Source organism: Leopardus geoffroyi, chromosome C1 (genome assembly GCF_018350155.1).
Source record: "Leopardus geoffroyi isolate Oge1 chromosome C1, O.geoffroyi_Oge1_pat1.0, whole genome shotgun sequence".
Lineage (NCBI taxonomy): Eukaryota > Metazoa > Chordata > Mammalia > Carnivora > Felidae > Leopardus > Leopardus geoffroyi.
The window spans coordinates 58,698,149-58,720,450 of NC_059328.1; the positions used below are offsets into that span (position 1 = coordinate 58,698,149).

The following is a 22,302-nucleotide window of genomic DNA, read 5'->3' on the forward strand; positions in this document are numbered from 1 at the left end:
TGAAAAGCACTGTTTAAAAACCTCTGGCTCCTAATGAGTCATGATTATGTTGGTTTGTTTGTTTTTAATTAAAAAAATTTTTTTTAATGTTTATTTTTGAGAGAGAGAGAGACAGACAGACAGACACTGAAGCAGGCTCCAGGCTCTGAGCTGTCAGAACAGAGCCTGACACAGGGCTCCAACTCACAAGCTGTGAGATCATGACCTGAGCTGAAGTCAGATTCTTACCAGACTGAGTCACCCAGTCACCCTTTCATGATTAGGTTTAATTGGAGGATCCATTCTTCAGGGAAAAAAATAAAATCCATCTGGTGTTGTTCCAGAGATATACCTGAGCTATTAGGACCTGCACATAATTGTGGTCATGATTTGATGTCCGAAATGATGAGAGAAGTTAAGTCAACAGAATCTTTGCTAAGCTTCTGTCACAACGTGTCATATCAGTGTGCCACTCATTATATTAATAATCACAACAACAATAATACAGCAATAATAGCAAATACTTAAAGAATGCTTTTTTTTGTGTGTGTTAGGCACTATCCTAAGAACAAATGTACTGAACTATTTTAGCAAATGTGTTGTCTTTATTTTATAGATAAGAAAACTGCAGCACAGGGAGGTTACATTCTTGTTCACATGGATGGTAAGCACTGAAACCTGGCAACATGGATCTATGCTAACACTAGCATATTGGAGGAACTAAATACATAATATTTATTTCAATACCTTTTCTGTTTGCTGACCTATTGATTGGTCTTGGATGGGCTGGAAAGTAACAGAGATCACTTTATTTTCATCTCAAAATCTTCTAGCTCCCAGGCCTTTCCAGAACCTGGGCCTAGCCCAGTTTGCAGTCTCCTACCTTTGGTGGGAACTAGCATTTGTTCTTGGCATTGCTCTATGTCCTAGAATCTACCACAAGGTTGCAGATTATTCTCATTCAGGGACCTTGGAGCAGGAACTACTCTTTTTCATTAAGAGTCCATTGAGTTTTCACAGGATTATTGATATGGGTGAAGCACTACAAATATGAAACTGCCTTATTTCATAGTTCTAAGTAGTAGGATAATGTGAGAGACAAAAATGACATTTGTTATGAATTTCAATCATCTCTTTAATCCAGACCTATGTAAGAGATAAATTACTGGAATTATTATCGAGGAATATTCGAGGATAAAAACAGAAATTCTAACTTTTTTTTAATTTATGGAAGAAAGAATTAAAAATTTGAGTCATGGGTAGATCATTGCCTAGTACATACAAAGACTTAATACAAAGATTTATGAGCTAGCTAGATAAATAAATCAAATTCAGGTCATGGCTGCTAAATTAATAGCAAATAAGAATAGATCAAATTTACTTGGAAATAAAAGCCTTTTTGGAAAATGTTATGAAACAAGAAGCTTACCTGTCCTTTATTATATTGGACATTTTTGAGAATGGTTTCAATTATTCTGTAAATCAGAGTGAGATTTTGTACAAGGTACAACCTGAAGTTAATATAGATATTACATTTATCATTAAAACAAACAAACAAACAAAAAACTTTGAGGCAGATGAGGTACAAAATCACCAAGATAATTAATTTCTTTGAGGGTAATATAGGCTTAAATAGAGTGCAAAGTAATAATGATTTTTTCAAATAAAATTATTGACCTTTTTGTATTGTGCATTGCACAAAACCCTAATTTAAGAGCACTGACCTTTTGAACCAAATGAAGAGTCAATTTCCTAAGTGAACTCCTGCAAGGTGCAGGAGTAAACTAAACAGTGCAGAGTTTATGAGCCTTCCTCCAAGATAAATTGTTATGTTAAAATAACTGGGAGGCCTGGAACTCTGAAGAATGTTTGTCATTTTTTAAATGAAATCATTCCTATTTTTGAACAGATTAAACATTACGTGCTACTATTTTTGTCTCCAAATCTGACTCATCACTTAGAATCTAAATATTATTTAGATTTTTTTTAGATTTAAAAATTTATATTGGATACAAACTTGGACTAGATGTGTTATTCCAGGTCAGCTATTTCTTCCAGTTATAATTATTATAATTAGAATCCCCTACTATTCTTTGTCTAATGCATTTTCTCGTTAAAAATATTATTCTAGGTGATGAAATACCTACTTAGGACTTGGATGTTATCACCCTCTTTGGTCTATTATTATCAAATGTTAAAATAATACTTCCATTTTAAGAACTTTGGTAAGAAGAGAACAAAACTGAGGGCTTTCTCATGAAACCAAACAAATGCCTGCGTTTAAAAATAAAAATAAAAATAATGGACAGTTTAAATTGGAATCCAAATAAATAACTCTAAGCGTTTATAGGTGCCTTTATTTCTCTAGTCTATGCTAAAGAAAAGCCAAAGAGAAAAATAAAAAAAGGAAAACAAAGCAAAGAAAACCTTTACTCCATATATTTCACTTTAAGAAGTTATATTAACTAGATGTTAATATTCAAAATAGCATTACTTCAGACTCACAAACTTACATAATCTTCGAGAGGCATTTGTGCATTAACACCATTTTTGTGTGTGTGTGGAGACAATGTGATAATATAATCTGGTATGTTCTAGAAACTTTTCTTTTTTTTCCAAATCATTTTGACTTTGACATCTACCCATTTAAATAAATTGACATTATCACCTCAACTTTTATTTTGCCATAACATCAAATTCTCATTCAATGCATGGTTTGTGTTTATAAAGGAATTTGAATTTATTTTTCTTTTTCCTATTATCCATAACCTCACCCACCACACAATTAATATTTTGTTTATTGCACTCACCAGACTTGCAAAATCCTGATAAAGATAGGGAATAGGAAAGATCCAGAATAAGGAAAAGTGTAATAAGAGAAATGCTATAAAAAGGAAAAACACCAGTTGAACTTAAACTAATATACAGAACATGATTATAACTGACAAACAGGTTGTCCATAAAGGTAGAATTTTTCTGTTCTTAATATCTGGTTACTGAGTGTCAATGCTTCAGAAAGAAAGGACGTTCCAGAAAGAAATGTAAGTGGTGGTCGTGGTTTTGAGAAAGATTTGGGAAAATGAAAAGACTGGTATGCTGCCTGTTTCCCAAGATGTTTTCATGGACAAAGTCTGGGCTATAGAGAGAGAAAGAGTTGTTGGAACAGAGACACTGGTAGAGGCAGAGATAGAAATTGAAAAAACAAGAGAGGGTGAGAGAGAGAAGACACTAAGAAAATCCATAGTATTTAATAAATGCCAAAAAAGGGTTATTATCTAGAAGATATTTTTAAGACCCTCGAAAATCATTAAGAAATTGACATGTAAACCAGGAGAAATTTCATAAACAGGCCAGTCACAGAAGAGAACCAAATCATCAATAAAAAAGTTTCTCAAACTCACATTTCAATCAGGAAAATGTAAAATAAATTAACAATGAGATACCATTTCACACCTACAAGGATGTAAGAAGTGAAAACATCACAAATTTCAGTATAGATACACATGGAGGAAACTCTTATACATATGAACATAAGAAGATGCAAATGCCCTTTGACCCAACACTTGCACTCCTAAATATTTATCTTAGAGAAACTCATGCTGATAGGCACAAGCTAACATGTTCACTGGTTATTTTTTTCTTTCTTTTCTTTTCTTTTCTTTTCTTTTCTTTTCTTTTCTTTTCTTTTCTTTTTTCTTTTCTTTCTTTTCTTTTCTTTTTTCTTTTTTCTTTTTTCTTTTATCTTTTCTTTTCTTTTTCCTTTTCTTTCTTTCTTCCTTTCTTTCTTTCGTACTGCTACTTATTATAGTGAAATAGAATAATTTTTTCTTGTCAGGGAACTGACAAATTATGCTTTCTTCAAACTATGGAATACTCTACAGCAGTTAAAATTAATGATCTAGAGCTCCATGTTTCAATATGGATAAATTTCAAGAAATACAATTATGAGTGAAGAAAACCAAGTAGCAAATCATACATATAATATGACAACATATATGTAAATATTCTAAACTCACAAAACAGTAGGATACAAATTTAATGGATGCATATACATGTAGTAAAAGTGAAAAAAAACATGCATGGGAACTTCTGGATGGGGTTACCTTTAGGGGTGGGCATAGGGGAAAAAGTGAAAAAGAATTGGTTGGGAGGTGTGGTTTTTCTGTGATATTTTCTTTCCTTAACAAAAAGAAAGTTGAGAAACTTCCAGTGATGTGATCTTGGCAGCAAGGTTGATTTTTAATCTCCAAAAAATTCCTCCTGAAAAATAAGCAAATGAATTAGGATAACAAATGAGAAATCCATTGACAACATCTGTATAAACTAGAAGGCAAGATATTTCCAAAAACTTCAGATTGTGAACACAAGTGATAAATTACCTACAGTAGCAGAATAAGGACACAGCTGGGTGGCAGGAATAGTGAGAAATGAATGGGGACAGCTGGTGTACTCCACTGGTTGAACTCCAACTCAGGGTTCAAAAAATTTGCCAACAAACATTCATTACTAAGGGAAGAAGACCTACATATTCTGGGTGGAAACATGGGAAGACATCTGAGAATAACCAGTGAAACTAGGAAAAGTCCCCAGAATCTCCAGTTTGCAAGTGAATTAAGAAAACTACATATAGATATGAAAAAAAAAATCAAAGTTCTGAGTGAATTTCAATGTATAGTTAAATGATCATACAATTAAGCCCCCGGTTAACTTCCATTTACAAGTTAAGTGACAGAACAAGGATGTAAACAATCCAGAATGTAAGGCATTCTATAGGACAACGAATCCAGTTTCGATAAATCAATGCCTGAGGGGAAAAGGAGGAAGGGTAGGACTTCTCTGAATCAAAAGAGACTTACAAGATGTAATCAAATTAAAGTGGGGACCTTGTTTGGATCCTGATTCAAATAAATCAATGGACACATTTTCCAGACAATTTCTAATTTGATTTTAGACTAGGTATGGGATGATAACAAAGTAACATTGCCAATCTTATTAAGTAATGATGATACTTTCTGAAAAGAAAATGTCCACAATTTTTAGAGATTTATATTGAATCACATAGGGGTAAAATTATGTGGTCTGATATTTGCTATAAAATATATAAAGAAGGAAAATTGTGAACAGTTTTTTAAAAAAATACATTAAGTTATACAAAGCTACATTAATTAAAACAGTGTGGTACTGGCATAAAAACAGACATATAGATTAATGGCATAGAATAGAGAGCCCAGAAATAAAACCTTTTGCATATGGTCAAATGACTTCAACAAAAGTGTTAAGACTACGCAATAGAGAAAAGAACAGTCTCTTCAACAATTGGTATTGGGAGAACTGGATATTCACATTCAAAAGAATGAAGTTGGATCCTTATCTTATACCATTTACCAAAAATTAACTCAAAATGGATTAAAGGCCTGAATGTGAGACATAAGACCTTAGAAGAAAACATAGGGGGAAAGTTTCATGACATTAAATTTGGCAATGGTTTTTTGGTATGACACCAAAAGTACAGAAGTAAAAACAGACAAATGAGACTGCATGAAATTTCAAAACTTCTGCACATCAAAGAAAATACTCAGCAGAATGAAAGGCAATCTTCAGATGAGAGAAAATATTTGCAAATATTATATATGGAGCTATATCCAGAATATGTAAAGGACCCCTACAACTCAATGGCAACAAAAGACAGCCCAATTTAAACATGAGCAAAAAACTTGAATGGACATTTCTCCAAAAAAGATATACAAGTGGCCAACAAGCATATGAAGAAATGCACATCTAAAGAAATCATTAAAGAAATGAAAGTTAAAATCCCAATGCAAGATCACCTCACACCAATTAAGATGGCCACTATCAAAAAAACCAGAAAATAACTAGTGTTGGTGAGAACATGAAGATAATAGAAGCCTTGCATTCTGTGAATGAGAATGTAAAATGGTGCAGCCACTGTGGGAAACAGTATAGAGATTCCTCAAAACATAAAACTACAATTACCATGTGATCCAGTGGTCCCACTTCTGTATATATATCCAAAAGAATTCAAAGAACCTCAGAGAGATATTTGCACACCCAAGTTCATTGAAGCAGTAGTCACAATAGCCCAGAAGTGGAAGTAACCCAAATGTCTATCAATTGGTGAATGTAAAAAGAAGTTGTGGAAAATATATACACTGTAATATTTTTAGTGTGAAAAAATAATGAAATCTTGTCACCTGCTACAACAAGGATGAACCTTGAAGACATTATGCTAAGCGAAATAAACAGTCACAAAGACAATTGGTGAATAGTTCCACTTCTGTGTGGTATCTATAGTAGTCAAATTCATAGTAACAGAAAGTTGAATTGTGGTTGCCAGGAGCTGGGGGACGGGGGAATGAGAAATAGTTCAAAGGGCATAGAGTTTCAGCTTTGCAAGATGAAAAAGTCCTAGAGATCCATTCCATAACAATGTGAATATAGTTAACAATACTGAATTGCACACTTAAAAATGGTTAAGATGGTAAATTTTGTGTTATGTGTCTTTACCATAATTAAAACATAAATAAAAAATAAATGAATGTGACAAAAATTTGGTTATTTTTATATCTTGGTGGTTGGTACATCTTGTACTAGCCTTTTTAATTTTAGGGGCGCCTGGGTGGCGCAGTCGGTTAAGCGTCCGACTTCAGCCAGGTCACGATCTCGCGGTCCGTGAGTTCGAGCCCCGCGTCGGGCTCTGGGCTGATGGCTCAGAGCCTGGAGCCTGTTTCCGATTCTGTGTCTCCCTCTCTCTCTGCCACTCCCCCGTTCGTGCTCTGTCTCTCTCTGTCCCAAAAATAAATAAACGTTGAAAAAAAATTTAATTTTAATTCTATATCCAAATGTTCATAAGTTTTTTAGTAAAAAAGAAATTTGAGAGAAATATGGTAGTACATTAATATCTGTTAACTTACAGTAGGAAGAAATTGGGTAGGTTTTTTCCTGTGTTTGGAATATTTCATGATTCAGAAGAAGTAATGACTATAGAAAACTGGCAACATTGGACCTTAAGTTTATTCAATTTGAGTCTGTGTGTCCCAATTCCAAATTAGTATAGGATTTCCTTTCCTATACTAGTCTAATCAATTGTGACCAGTGGAGAAGATCACATAGTTCAAATGGGACTGTTAGGAGGATGATGGGATCAATTCCCAGAAAAGTGATCTGGGCTTTGAAGAAACTTAGAAAATGTTTTCTATAGGTTGGAAGGACAGGAAGGATTTTCACTGTAGATAAAAAATCAGACACACATGGGCAATGAGGTCCGGATGTATTTGGCTATCACAGTTTGATGCTGCTACTTGTGCCACTAATAGATCCAGAGACTCCTTTCTATTTTTTTTTTTTTTCACTTTCTTGAAGGAGGAAAAAAGCAAAACAAAACAAAACAAAAAATCCTTGCAGGCTTCCAAGGTATCTGCTGCTATTCCCTGATAGCTGAAGATAATCATCTTTTCTTTTCTTTTTTTTTTTAATTTTTTAAATGTTTATTTAGTTTTGAGAGACAGAGAAACAGAACCTGAGTGGGGGAGGAGCAGAGAGAGAGGGAGACACAGAATCTGAAGTGGGCTCCAGGCTCTGAGCTGTCAGCACAGAGCCCGACGCGGGGCTCGAACCCACGAACCATGAGATCATGACCTGAGCTGAAGTCGGATGCTTAACCAACTGAGCCACCCGGGCGTCCCAAATCATCTTTTCTTTAGGAAATGCTAAAAACTTGTCAGTTATATTAATGACCAGACAAGATGACTCATGAGCTTTTATACAGTGTTATTATTGACTACATAAAAAGAAGTTGAATGATTTTGTAACAGCAATGTCATGGGACAGATAGGTAGCTACAGTTGTGAACATAACATAATGTATAAAACTTGTCGAATCACTAATCATACACCCAAAACCAATATAATATTGTGTGTCAACTATACTCAAATTTAAAAAGAAAAAGCAGAAATTGATAATAATATCAACATCAAAAGAAAATTGCATTCCCTGAAACAGATAGGTCATAAATAACTATGAATCTTCCCCTCCCCCCCCCAACCAATTACTGAGGAAATCTGCTCTAATAATTTTATACCAACTCTTTATCATATGCTTCTTATGTTTTTGCATGGTTAGGAGAGGTTTACAAATATGCCCTATTAAAGATCTCTTAAACTTTTATTATTTACTATTTATTTTGAAATAATTATAGATTTACAAAAAGCTGCAATAATGAAAAGTCCTTGGGTACCCTCATCTACTTTCTCCCAATGGTTACATCTTGCATTAACTGTAGTACAATGTCAAAACAGGAAATTTATATTGGTACAATGTTGTATATGGTTCCATGTCATTTTATCACATGTATGTAGATTCCTGTGGCCGGCACTGTAATCAAGATACAGAATTCTTCCATCACCACAAAGGTCTACTACTTTCAGAATCAAATGTGGAAATTTTGCCTCCCTTTGAGTTACTTTACTGCTTTTCACTTGTAATATAATTATCTTAAATACTTCCTCTGCATACATTGAGATCCACGTCAGAAAAGTATTATATTTTCTACTGACACTGCAAGAAGGAAATTGTTTTCCTGCTGGCTGGTAGTGAAAGTTCCCCAACTGCTTCCTCTTGTATCACTTCTGCGGAGATGGGAGGGTGCATTATTACTGCCAGGTGGGGACAGAAGCCCAGGATCCTGGCTGACTTCCACTGACACTGTTGGGAGAGGATTGCTACCACTGGATGAGGGTGGGAGTCCCATCTCCCCGCTTGGCTTCTCTGACATCACACTGCAGGCCTCTACTACAGCCCGGCAAGGGTAGAAGTCTAGGATCCCCACTCAGCTTTTGCTGACTGTGATGGGGCTAGAGCTGCATTTTGTTCCATGGTGCACTTCTGCAGTAGGGCAGTTATTATTTAAAAATTTTTCATCTTGTTAAGCTGTTCCTTTCTTTGTCCTTTGCCAGGAAGAACTAGATTTTATGAGGGCTCTTTTTTGTCAGTTCCCATCGGCTTTTCCAGGTATGTTTTTTCCAGGACCCAGTCCAGGATATAGGAATCAACAAGGAAGGCCATCTTGGTCTTTCCTGGGTTCCAAGGTTCATAGTTGGTCAGTCTTCTCTATACCTTCGCAGTCTTCTTATGTTTGTTTTATATATCATGTCCAGGACTTTTACCTGCACTTAGGGGAAGGAATAGTAAGAAATGCTTTTACTGTCTTGTGGTCCAGAACCAGTGACCTAGTGAGATTTTAGAACTTCATGAAGCCTAACTTTGTTCAGGAATTTTTTAATTTGATTAAGCATTAAGCAGCTTTTATTAAACATTTTCTTTGTTATCTAATTGAAGACAATAGAGACATGAGTTACAGTGGAGGAATCACCTCATACCACCTCTAAAAGCTAAACTAATGATTTCAGCGTATCATCTTCAAAGAACAATGTGATTTCCTTTGGAAACCAATAGCAATAGGGCTTGACTGTGGCTTAGGTGTGTACTAAAATGACTAAAGGAAGAAATGTGTGAACCGATTATTAACATGAAACTTCAAAAGGGGGAGTGTTCCAAACACAGTTATAATACTATCCTTTTCAACATCATGAAGTGAGAAAATGCCCTGTACAGAGGAGTGGATTTTCCAATACTGTATTCCTAGATGCTCCGTCCTTAGACAGAAAAATGTATTCACTGGGCTAGCATAATCTAATTCATCCCTTTTGTTCTGATTCCACAAAAGTAACTTTGTACTTATCTGTTGAACTCCAGGCCAAGTTCTTAAGGAAAATAAGCTGAGTAGAAGATTCAAATATCTGATATCTGTAGAAATTTTATTTCTCACTAGAATTCTTTAAACTGGCATGCTCACCAGTATCTCATGAGTTTTGATTAGTGTGAGCCAGTTTCTTATTTCCAAACCTTCAAAGCTGAGGAACTGATGATAAAAAGAAGGAGCCAGAGCATTTTACTGCCTCCTTGTGAAGCTCAGATGGCTTTCTTAAGTACTTTCTCTAAACTCCTTAAATTATTCCAATTAAGTTAGATATATGCTTCAGAAATAGCTGAAACTATACTGCTTTAACATGATGACAGATATTAATACCTAATAGACACTAACTACAGTGAGCTAAGAACTATAAAGAAAAAATATCCTTAAATATTAATATTCAAAAGAGTAAATGTTTCCCAGAGGTAATCTGACAATGTGATAGTAATAATTCTTCCATTCAACAAATACTTATCAAGTGACTTGTACTGTCCCAGGTCTTAGGATATACCAGAAAAGGCAGCAGACAAAACTCTTGTCTGCAGAATTCACATTCTAGAGAATGGCAAAAGGACAGAAATAAGACATATAAGTCATATGGTTGTTAGAAAGTTAATAGGTGTCATAGAAGAGAAAAAGTAAAACAGGGTGAAGAAGATCAAGAGTGTGAAGGTTGGGGGTAAGGCAGGATGTAATGGAAAAGAAGAAGGTCCAATTGAGAAGGTGAGATTTTTGCACAGACTTAAAGGACATGAGGGATGTAACAAGGACATCTTGTAAGATGGATATGTTACAAGGACATCTGAGGATAAAGCATTGAAAGAGAAAATGATGGAAAAGACGGCATCAGAGAAGCAATGAAGGTACACATGACAATGTGGACACTTTTTGGCCATTTTTGAAACTAAGTCTTATACTGACTGACACAAGAAGCCATTGAAGATATTGTTTAAACTTTTGTTTTGATATGATTTCAAACTTACGGCAAAGTGAAAAGAACAAGGAATATTTTTATTTATATTAACCAATTGTTTACTTTTTCTCCCAATTGTTTTTATCATTTGCATTCTCTCAATAGGTGATAGAAAGATAGATGATGGATAGATAGATAGATAGACAGATGATTTTTCTCTGAACTATTTGACAGTAAACTGGAGACATTTGTGACCCCTTACCACTAAATAGTTCAGTGAATATTTTCTAAAAACAAGGACATTCTCTTACATAACTATAGTACAATTAACAAAATCAGGAAAATTGATATTGATAAACACTGTTATCAAATTCATAGCCTATATTCAAATGTTATCAATTTTCCCAGTAATATACTTTATATCTGTATTTTTCCCTCTGACACAGACCTGGAATCATTTTTTTTCTTTAAGAAGTCTAGTTCCTTTTAATGCAAATGATAAGTAGAAATCAAGACATAGGCATTAGGTATGCTCATTGCTAATGCTGTCATAACTTTTAGATAATCTCAGTGGACATATCTAGTACATGTACATGTACATACACATATATGGTTATATCTATAATCACTTCTAAATGTGTTTAGCTAGGTAGGTAGATATTAAAAATCATGAGTTTATATTAATACTTTCTTCCAATCCAATACAAATGTTTCTTCTTTCCACCTATATAGCTTCCCCCTAAAATACTAGTCCCATTACTTTCAATATATTTACTCATATGTTTAAGCAAGTTTTGATATTGCTAACCCATAGTATTGCAAAAAGCCAACCTACTAACTGAAGTTCAATATTTGTTTAAAGTTTTTAAAGGTAAAATTTCACGCAACAAAATGGATAACTCTTAAATGTACATACAACTTGATAACTTTTGACAAATGTTTACATCTGTGTAACCTGCAACCCGTCTAGTTCTGGTAAGTATGGAACAGAACCAGCTATGGAAAAGAAGTCCTCAAGAACATATGCAAGGAGGTGATTATAATGACTGACCAGAGAATTTTATTTATTTATTTATTTATTTATTTATTTATTTATTTATTTAAAGATTTTATTTTTATGTAATCTCTGCATCCAACGTAGGGCTCAAACTCACAACCCCAAGATCAAGAGTTGCATGCTCTACTGACTGAGCCAGCCAGGCGCTCCCCCAGAGAATTTTAGTGAGGTGAGGAGAGGAGCTAAGGACATGGGGACTGAAATGGATAGGAGTTGGAATTAGTGGATTTTGAGATTCATGCGGGGTTGAAGGGTAATATGGGACATTTTCTTTTGCTGTGTCTGTCATGTCTCTGTGACAACACAGTGATTGACACAATAGATGTTCATTGTCAAATGTGAAAATATATTGAGAATTCATTTGCTTTTGAATAATCCTAATGGTTTCTTTTCCCTGGGAACAGCTTTCCTTTTCAAGGCCACTTGTAGGTTGGTGCCCGCATTTATAACTTGCTTTCTACATTTGCTAATCTTTTTTTTTTTTTTAATTTTTTTTTCCAACGTTTATTTATTTTTGGGACAGAGAGAGACAGAGCATGAACAGGGGAGGGGCAGAGAGAGAGGGAGACACAGAATTGGAAACAGGCTCCAGGCTCTGAGCCATCAGCCCAGAGCCTGACGCGAGGCTCGAACTCACGGACCGCGAGATCGTGACCTGGCTGAAGTCGGACGCTTAACCGACTGCGCCACCCAGGCGCCCCTACATTTGCTAATCTTAATACGAATGTGTGAAATAAAAGAGAGAACACAAAACCTGTTTTACGGTTATTATTATTTAGTTTAGACGGCAATTCAGCATTTCCAAGAAAGACGCCTTTCAGCTTTACAATTTTAACGAACAAATGCATCACCTTCTAATGAGAGACTTTTGGTCCTGAAACTCATCTGAAACGTTATAGAGTCCATTTAAAATTTTGTATTCTAAAATAATTATAGTAAGTTATAAAAATACCTCTAAGAATGTGGTGTGAGAGAAAACTATGTTTTCTTCTTCTGTCTTGCTTAATAGTTGATAGCACTAAATTTTCTATTTTAAAAAGAAAAAAAAAGATGTCAAAATCTCCTTATGAAGCCAGCAGATTTAACTCCAAAATTTCCATATAGGTTATTTATTTTTAGTCTTCAGCTGATAGAAAACATCTGTTTTGCTGCAACTTTAATATAACCTAAAAATGCATATGTTCATCATCTTTGTCTCATTTATGTAATTTATATCACCCATATGAAAAACCCTTCCCAAATAATCCTTGACTTGAGGTACTGTAAGTAGAAGTAAATGGTCACTTGCAACACATAAATTCAATCTACAGTTTACTGACCATAGTTTCAGCTGATGTATTCTCTTTATTGCTTTATTAAACGAGATTTTATATTTGTACTATAATATGCATAGATTAAAGATAGCCATCAAAAACAGTAAATGGTGCAAGAGTAGCTGGTATATTTTCATAACAGACTTTAAATTCTGTGACCTTAGGAGTTTATTGAATCTCTTTATAGTTCACATCTCAGTTGGCTAAATGGGGTGATGGAGGCAGTGACCTGATCTGTTTAGTCTAGAGATTTATACGAATTACAGATTCTTTTTTGGGTTTCTTTCTTTCTTTCTTTCTTTTTTTTTTTTTTTTTTTTTTTTTGGTGCAACATGGTTTTTGGTCATTTCATTGCTCTTTAGTATCACCTTTAGAAAGTATATAGAAAAAGAGCACAAAGGTAAAATAAATGTATCATTTTTAAATTTTATGTCTCAAATGTACCAGTAATTACAACTGAATAGACCGAAAGGTTTAAAATAATCACTTTTTTTCCCTGACAGACTTTCTAAAATTCTATTATTCTTTAAAGCCTCTTCTCTGTGGGTATAGTTCTCTATTATTTTTCCCCCATTCTGGGCTTCGATTTCCTCATCTGTAAAAAGGGGTGGTTTACTATGGTGCCCCATCTAGCTACAAATAAGCAATGTATCTAAAGCACCCTACTCAGTGTGGCTTGAGATTTAAAGGTCTGTTGAACACTCTGGGAGACAGCTTTGGGCAAGATCAGTCTCCTGAAGGATATTCAAGGGTTGCTCATGAGGAGGGGAGTCAGGGAGTGCGAGACTCACTTTTCAATGTGCTTCTTGGTTGTTTCAGTGTTTAACCACATACTAGTTTTAAACATGGCTTACAAAACAAGAAGCAACCCCACTGCCACAGGTCTGACCTGCCTGGGAATCTCTTTATTCAGGTATCCCTGAACCCCATTATTATGCAGACCCCCGAATTGGGTGAACTGTCTCTCAGCCAGAATTTGGAGAGATCAAGGAGGTACTGGTTGATCTTCCCCACCATGGAAAATTACCACTCTGGGTAAGTCCACCATTTTCACTGGTAAATTCACCTCCTCCCCCTCTCCCTCCTTTTGACAGGTAAACTGATCCCAAAGAGGCATGACACCATAACCTAGTCCAGGGGCACGCTCTATAGTTCTTCTATTGTTAATAAATACATTCAACACTGAACTTCAGCAAAGAAAGGAGTGAAAAATAGTGAGGATGTGGAGGTAGGAAGCTAGGTTTACCAGTGACTTTGGGTAAGTTTATTTAATCTTTTTGAATCTCAGATTTCTTACCTATATTTGGGGTCAACAAAATCTACCTTGAAAAGATTGTAATGAGAATTAGAACTACAGTGTAAAGACTTTAGTATTACTGGGGAAAGAGAAGGGACATCATAGGACATCTTTACCATTATGTCCTGGAGTCAGGGAGCCTGTGTCCTATCTCTGACTATTTAAGTGGACATTGCCAACTTTTGCTTTTTCAGGAGTAAAAGTGAAATAATCCCTGTTTTTGTTTTTCACAGTTACTAATAGAACAAAAAAAGGAATGAAATTACCTTTTTTATTGTAAAATGTTATAGAAACAAGTGAAATTAATGTTTACTAAACTTCTACTGGAGTTTTGAAATTATTAGTTTATTTTTCATATTTGAATAGAGTTGCTTAGATTGAAATTTAAATTTTTTTTAACGTTTATTTATTTTTGAGACAGAGAGAGACAGAGCATGAATGGGGGAAGGGCAGAGAGAGAGGGAGACACAGAATCGGAAGCAGGCTCCAGGCTCTTGAGCCATCAGCCCAGAGCCCGACACGGGGCTCGAACTCACGGACTGCGAGATCGTGACCTGGCTGAAGTCGGACGCTTAACCGACTGAGCCACCCAGGCACCCCAGGTTGAAATTTTAAAGAAATTACTAGATGTCAAACATACAGTCGGATGAACAGTCTTTATGTTATTCTCCTTTGCTTCTCTTGTCGCTGATAAGCAGCACCACCAGGGCTGACCTGAGGCAGAAATGAGACTATGTGGTCTTGGCTGCTGTCCCTGGTCCGCCCCAAGACACCTGCGGGGTGAGATTCCCTATTCTCATGCTGAATTTCATCCTCTTGCTCATTGCCTCCATAAGTCACTTCTTAGAAAAGCAAAGAAACTAAATAATTAAGTTTGAGCATTAAAAAAAAAAATGAATCACAATAAAAATGTCCTTTTAAAACTTTTTAGAGCATGATCATGAATATGGTCACTTTTTGTGATAAATACTAGAGAGACTTACCTATTTATTCCCATATTCCATTCAGTGTCTTTAAGAAGCCTAGTCTGTTATATTTTTATTAGTTTCTTTTCTTCAATTTATTTGTCAATGGCTTTACATGTGTGTTTAGAAATTATGTGACTTTATTTTAACCGATTTTGTGAAGCTTTGCGTCTGCGACAAGATTTGCAATTGCACTTGGCACTGTATTTACTTGGCATTATATTGGCATTAGATTTTACAATATCTGGCAATCAGCAAGAAACAGATAAAACATTATACGTAATGGGAGAAAATAGAAGCTAGTGATTAACTCATCAGTGAACATGTATGTGTTATTAAGACTTTTGCATCACTATACAATCTGCACTAGTATTATTATTCTCATTTCACACTGAAAGAAACTGGGGCTTGGCCTTGTTAAACTCACCTATAATATAAAGTTAGTTTTGTAAGTGACATAGTCAAGAATTGAACGTACATCTGACTTTCAGGGCCCTAACAACATTATAGTAAACGATAAAGAACTTCAATTTGGTTATGTGTTTTTAAGGAAAAGCAAAGCAAAGAAACAAGGTCAGGGTCAATAAAAACTGTTAATTAAATACACAATTGTGTGATCTAGACGATTAATTTTGCGTGAATTCAGAAAAGGATACAGGTTCATAGAATTAGAGAAGATGGGGAATATAGAGATAATTTAGTAATGTCCAAGGCAAGAAAATTGACTGTCCCAAACCACATAATCTGTCAATGACAGGGATGGATTTTAAAACTACAATCCCTTGCTTTTTCCAAGATAAATTTGTGTCAAAGTAAAAAAAAAACAAACAAAACAAAACAAAAAACATTATAATTGTGAGATCTGAACTTAAAAATTTTTTAAATAATTATTTATTTATTGAGAGAGAGAGAGAGTGAGAGCACATGTGAGCAGGGGAGGAGCAGAGAGAGAGGGAGACAGAAGATCTGAAGCGGGCTCTGCACTGACAGCAGAGAGCCCACAGAGAACCCACAAACCATTAGATCATGACTTGAGCCAAAGGCAGATGCTTAACTGACTGAGCCACCCAAGCACCCCAGATTCAAAATTTTTAATAACATCCATCATGAAGTTAGCCCAAACTGGAGAAACTTGATATTCCAGTGACACAGAAGAGATGGAGAAAAATATTAGAATGATCCAGCCGTTCAACCTGTCTAGATGGAAGCTTTAACATATATCAGACACTGTTGGGTCCTGTGGCTGCGGAATTAATGAGTAGCTCCCAGTCTGTTAGGAAACCAAGAAACATCTACCAACAAGGATAATATAATGTAATAAGGGCAATTTGAAAGGCAAATCACAAAATGCTGTGGGCATAAAATGAGTGGGGAGGAATTAATTCAGCCTGAGAGATTTCTATTGATTCTGCTGTGATGCTCCACTGAAGAGATGAGATTTGAGTATAACAGGCATCTAGGGGACTGAAGGCTGTGCCAATCAGAAAGAACAGCAAAGGTATAAGATGTCATACAGCAAAGTGTGTTAAAGAAATAGCAAGAGATTCAACGAGGCTCTAAATATTTATCTAAGAGCCCCAGAAATGTATTTTGAAGAATGCTTAGCTTGTGAAAATTGCCGAACCATTCTGTTCAGAAATGTTTTGCTAATTTCAAATTTTTCTTAATTTTGCAAAAATCCTTTAGCATACTTTCCCACTCTTCTGGTATCAGCATTAGCAGCCTCACCATTGACATTTACGTTTTAATAATTGTCAAAAGATGTAAGTGTTGACCAGCTGTAACTAAGCACAAACTCTCATCACATTGGCTATGTTTTGCCTATATGTCTTTGAAAAAAATGTCTAGACTTTGTCAGACTATTTGTGTTTCAGTTATGAGTGGAATTCAATAAAAGGGTAACAAACTCAAATGGCATTGACTAAATGTGAACTAATGCAATGAGAATCTTTCCAGTTCCATAAGCAAAAATATCTTCCCCTTATGGTATCTGCTCTTTGCAGTATGTTCTCCTCTCAGAAGAGTTACCACTCATAAAACTTTTGTTTTTTTTCCTACATAAAGCAAAACTTTCTCATCCTTAACATTTTTTTTAATGCCTCAGTGGAATTCTTTGGCTAAGTTCAAGTTTGCATGAGCTTGGAGGGCCTCTATATTATAACAGCTTCCATGTCTGTTTCCTTCCTCCTTCCTCCCAGCTCTGAATAGATGGGATCTTAAGGGAAGGGATGAAATCTCACTCATTTAGTATTTTCAGTATCTGGCACTTAGTAGATATTCTGTCAGTGAGAAATAGATGAATGAGAATAAGTGAATGAAACTGGTGAAAGCCCCATTGATCTGAGAATTATGAATCTGGTAAGGAGTAAAATTTAGTTGTCTAAGAAAAGAGATTACCTGAGGGAACCTGGGTGGCTCAGTTGTTTGAGCATCTGACTTCAGCTCAGGTCATAATCTCACCACTTGTGTGTTTGAGCCCCGTGTCAGGCTCTGTGCTGACAGCTCGGAGCCTGGAACCTGCTTCAGATTCTGTGTCTCCTCCTCTCTCTGCCCCTCCCCTGCTCTCTCTTTCTTTCTTAAAAAAAAAAAAATAATAAGTAAATAATTTTAAAAAAATTTTTTAAAGAGGAAAGAGATTACCTGAAATACTGGGATTTTATGGAGCCAAAAATAACCCTCCCCTTTTTACCCATTCCTGAGCTTGTAAAGTTAGACACATAAAATATATGGACATTTCTTTAAGTAAGTTATGCTACTGATACCGTTTAAACATCATGACCTAAGTCATGACTTAAGTCATCATTTACAATCAAAATAGTTTTCCAATACTTTATCCCAGGGTTGCATAAACTTATCTCCCAAGTTACCTGCATGGCTGACACCACAGGGCCCTCCCAAAGGAGAGTCTCTTTACCACTTGACAGAGAGTAAATCAGAAGATATTTGTTCATTCTAGAAATATTAATCATACACCTGCTATGTACTAGGCAATAGAGATATGATGTTGAATAATTTCTGTGATCACAATGTTGGACTGAAGTGAACAGGTTATTTCAATATAGCATAATGGTGAGCAATAGGGAACTAAGGGAGGACAGGAGGACCCCAAAGCCTGGACTTAGAAAACTCCAGGAATGTTTTCTATGGGATATCTAAGATGTGGCTTGAGGGAAGAGTAATAATAGCTCTCTAGTAAAAAAGGAGTGTTGCAGACCCCCCCCCCCAAAAAAAAGTATCTGAAACATAAAGAACTTTTTAAAAGTAATTGGTGGGTAGAATAAGAATGGACAGAGAGATATAGAGAAGGAAGAAGAGAAAAGGAGAATGAAAACAAGACAAGAACAGTTGGTAGAGGACAGTTCAGGGGGGCTTTGCAAGCAATTTTAGGTACTTTCCATTAGAATCTTTCCTAAATGGAATAATAGTTAACTGAATGATTTCCAGCTAGAGAATGACATGTGACAATGGCCACTTTGTGAAATATGTTAGGAAAGATGGCAGGAGGACCATTTGGGAGACTTGAACATCAGTAGAGGCAGGAAGGTTGGAGAGAAGTAGATAGATTTAAGAAGCATATAGGATGCAACATCAGGAAGAATTATGGCAAGTTAGTTGAAGAAGTCAAGCTGATGCCACTGATCTCTCGCTTAAGTGGAAAGATGGTTTGTCATTCTCTAATCAAAGTAAGATGCGGGGGATGGAGGGGTGTGATTTAGGGTGATGATAATGAATTCAATTTTAGATTGATGAGTTTGGCGTGTTTGGGGGTCATTATTATAGCCACATCCAGTTGGCAGTAGGATATATAGAAAAAATGAAACACAAATGTACTCTGGGCTGGAGACAAAGATTTGAAGAACATTAACAAGATGACAGGTTGATCCAGGTGTTGACATTGCAAAATCTAAAATAGAAGAGATACTGAAAAACTGAAATTATCTACTGAAAGTTAACATGATATAAAAATGATTTTGAAAAACAGATTCTTGGGGCGCCTGGGTGGCTCGGTCGGTTGGGCATCCGACTTCGGCTCAGGTCATGATCTCACGGTCCGTGAGTTCGAGCCCCACGTCAGGCTCTGTGCTGATAGCTCAGAGTCTGGAGCCTGTTTCGGATTCTGTGTCTCCCTCTCTCTCGGCCCCTCCCCTGTTCATGCTATGTCTCTCTCTGTCTCAAAAATAAATAAACGTTAAAAAAAATTAAAAAAAAAAAAGAAAAACAGATTCTTTGAGGGGTGGTTATTACAAAAGCTTCAAGTATTCCCCTTGGGCAGTTATAGAGCAGTCTATCCACAAAAGTATATTTAGTACATAATATGAACTACAGTTGCATCTAATTGCCATGGATTTACTTGCTAATGGTGGCTTTTGTTTGTTTTCTCAGTTACGACTGGAAATTCTCCCCCATGTTCATCTTTGCCCAGTATATGATTTGGAACAGCTCAATACAATTAGCAATTTCAGTTCAGAACATTGCCAGTATTGGAAAAGCAAAGTGTGACATGTCCTACAAATTAAAATGCACTGCCAAGTATCTTCAGGGTTCCTTGGCTCTGTATGATTAGCTCCCCCATTCATCATGTGTTCATGCAGAATTTTACCATGCCGTCTTGAGAGAATACAGGTGCCCAAAATTCAAGATGTAACTGAGTTAGAGGATTCTACTGCTGGAAGAAAACTTAGAATCTACTAAAGCCAACCTCATTCAAGAATCATGGAAAAATCTTTAAGTCTATTTAGGGCAGTTTTCAACTGTGGGTTAAGATCCATTAGTGGGTTGTGAAATCACTTTGGTAGGTTACTACTTGATTGTTTTAAAAACTGAAATAGAATAAAATAGACTAGAATAGAAAATACCAAAGCATATCACACAAAGAACAAGTAAATATTGTTTTGTGGAAATAAAAGCATGGATAGGAATAGAAAAGAAAGGCATTTTAGTGACTATAACAACATGGATAAATGTGGGAAAGTAACAAAAAATAAGGAATGTGCAGGATTATCAAATAGTTCATAATGGTTATTGCTGAATATAAATGTAGATGACTTATGAGAGAAAAAAACTGGACCATTACTAGAGCCCATATTGCACTGGGTCATGAGAAACAACTGGGGAATTAATGTGTTATTCAGGAGGCAACAGAAAATCATGGAAGTTTTCTGAGCAGGGAATCAACATGATAGAAAGTGTAATTGTAGAACTGTATGGAAGGTCATCTTGTACAGAGATCAGGTAGCATTTGTAGTAATAATCCAGACATAAGGAACTCAAAATCTATGTGTGTCAAATTTCTTCCTGACTCAGGGATTTCCACAGGATGTTTCTTTTGCCTGGATGCTCTCTACCACAGCTGCTACCACCTTATGCTTAAGCTATTTACTTCTAGGTTTTCATACATCAGTGAAATTTCCTCTCTGAGGGAAACTTTCTGACCTTCAACACTAGGTTAAGATACATATCACACTTACAATCAAATAATTAATGTGCTATTATTTAGTGTCTGTACCATCTGCTAGAATGTAAGCAGAGGGACTCCATAGCAGAGGCACTTTGTCTTGTTCAAAGCAGTATTCTCAGCAGAGTGGTGCCTTTTAAACTCTTGATTACTGATAACTTTCTGTTGAATAAATGAAAGAATGTTGATAGTAACTACAGAAAGAAAAATGCAGAAGACATTGTAAAGGAAAACCCAGCAGGACTTAGGGATTCATTAGATAATTGAGCAAGGAAAAGGAAAGAACCAAAGATTGTCATTCCTTCTCTCAACAAACATTTGTCCCATATACTGTGTTAAACTTTAGGAAAATGGAGATGAATAAGACATAGTTTCATGGGCAAAAATCAGAGCAGGGGTGTCTGGGTGGCTCAGATGTCTGAGTGGCTTAAGTGTCCAATCTTTATCTCAACTCAGGTCTTGACCTCAGGGTTGTGAGTTCAAGCCCCATGTTGGGCTCCACACTGGGCAGACAGCCACTTGAAAAAAATAAAACTTAAAAATTAAAAAAAAATTAAAGCAAACTTTTGCATAACACTTAACTCTATGGCAGACACTGTTCAAAGCACTTGAGGCACATTAACCTGAAAACAACTTCATAAGACTAAATTCACTCTGATAAGTGGCAGAGCTAGGATTCAGTTCCAGTTTCTTAATTACCCTGCTGTACTGCTGCTTCAGCCTGAAGCAAGGAACACAGATAGGTAAACAGATGGTCACAAAACGACGTCATAATATACGCACACACATGGTCCAGGAAGTAGCCCAAAGAAGAAAGTGGTTATCTATCAAAAAGGGAGGGTCCAGGAAAGGCTCAATGAGGGGAAGTGACATGAAACTGAGTTTGGGGGATTAAATTGGAGTTTTCCATGTGGGAAACATGATGGGGAGACCACTCTAGATGACACCTTTTCCAGACAGGAAAGTATGAAATAACATGATGTTTAGGAGGGCCTACAATAAGTTTGGAATTCCTGGAAAATCCCTTGAAGCAGAGGACAGCAAATGGTGCTAAAGAGGTTAGAAGGAGAGGTTTGTCTACCTCCCTAAGGAGCTGAGACCTGATTCTGAAGGCTGTAGGAAACACGGAAGCATCATAAGCAGGAGGAGCGGATGGTATATAATACAAGATCAGACTTGCTTATTAGAAATATCGTGAAGCAGATAAACTGAGGGGTAAGCTAGAAGCAGAAAGACCGATTAGGAGACCACTGCAATCAGCCAGGTAAGAGATTATGGGACTAATATAAGGCAGTAATAGTGGACACAAAAAGAAAAGGATGTATGAATTCTGCAGAGCTTGGAAAGGCACTGGATGTTGGGGAGAGAAAAGAAGAAAGTAAGGTCTTTTCAAGGTTCTTGACTTACACCAGACAACTAAAGGGTGGATGGGACAACCAACCAAGGGAGAGGACCTCAGACATTCAAGATGGTGGATTCCATTTGCAGCTCATGTCATTAGGGATAGTCTGACTTTCTAGGTAAAAAGGAATGCACTCAGTAATGTGGGGTCTC

At 36.0% G+C, this 22,302-nt stretch overlaps 1 protein-coding gene across 4 annotated transcripts in view; it reads right to left on the minus strand.

Annotated features, from left to right (window-relative positions):
* Window positions 1-3,742: 3,742 nt before the first annotated feature.
* The window catches only part of PTGER3 (prostaglandin E receptor 3), a 175,941-nt gene continuing 157,381 nt past the window's right edge, over window positions 3,743-22,302 (minus strand). Inside the window, exon 4 of one of the 4 annotated variants that reach the window (XM_045477834.1) lies at window positions 3,743-4,239. In XM_045477834.1, coding sequence (XP_045333790.1) covers window positions 3,909-4,239 — 331 coding nt within the window. In that variant the 3' untranslated portion in view covers window positions 3,743-3,908. Of the gene's footprint in view, window positions 4,240-7,720; window positions 9,167-22,302 lie in introns of those variants that run through there. The other 3 variants (XM_045477839.1, XM_045477836.1, XM_045477837.1) reach the window with 3 other exon arrangements.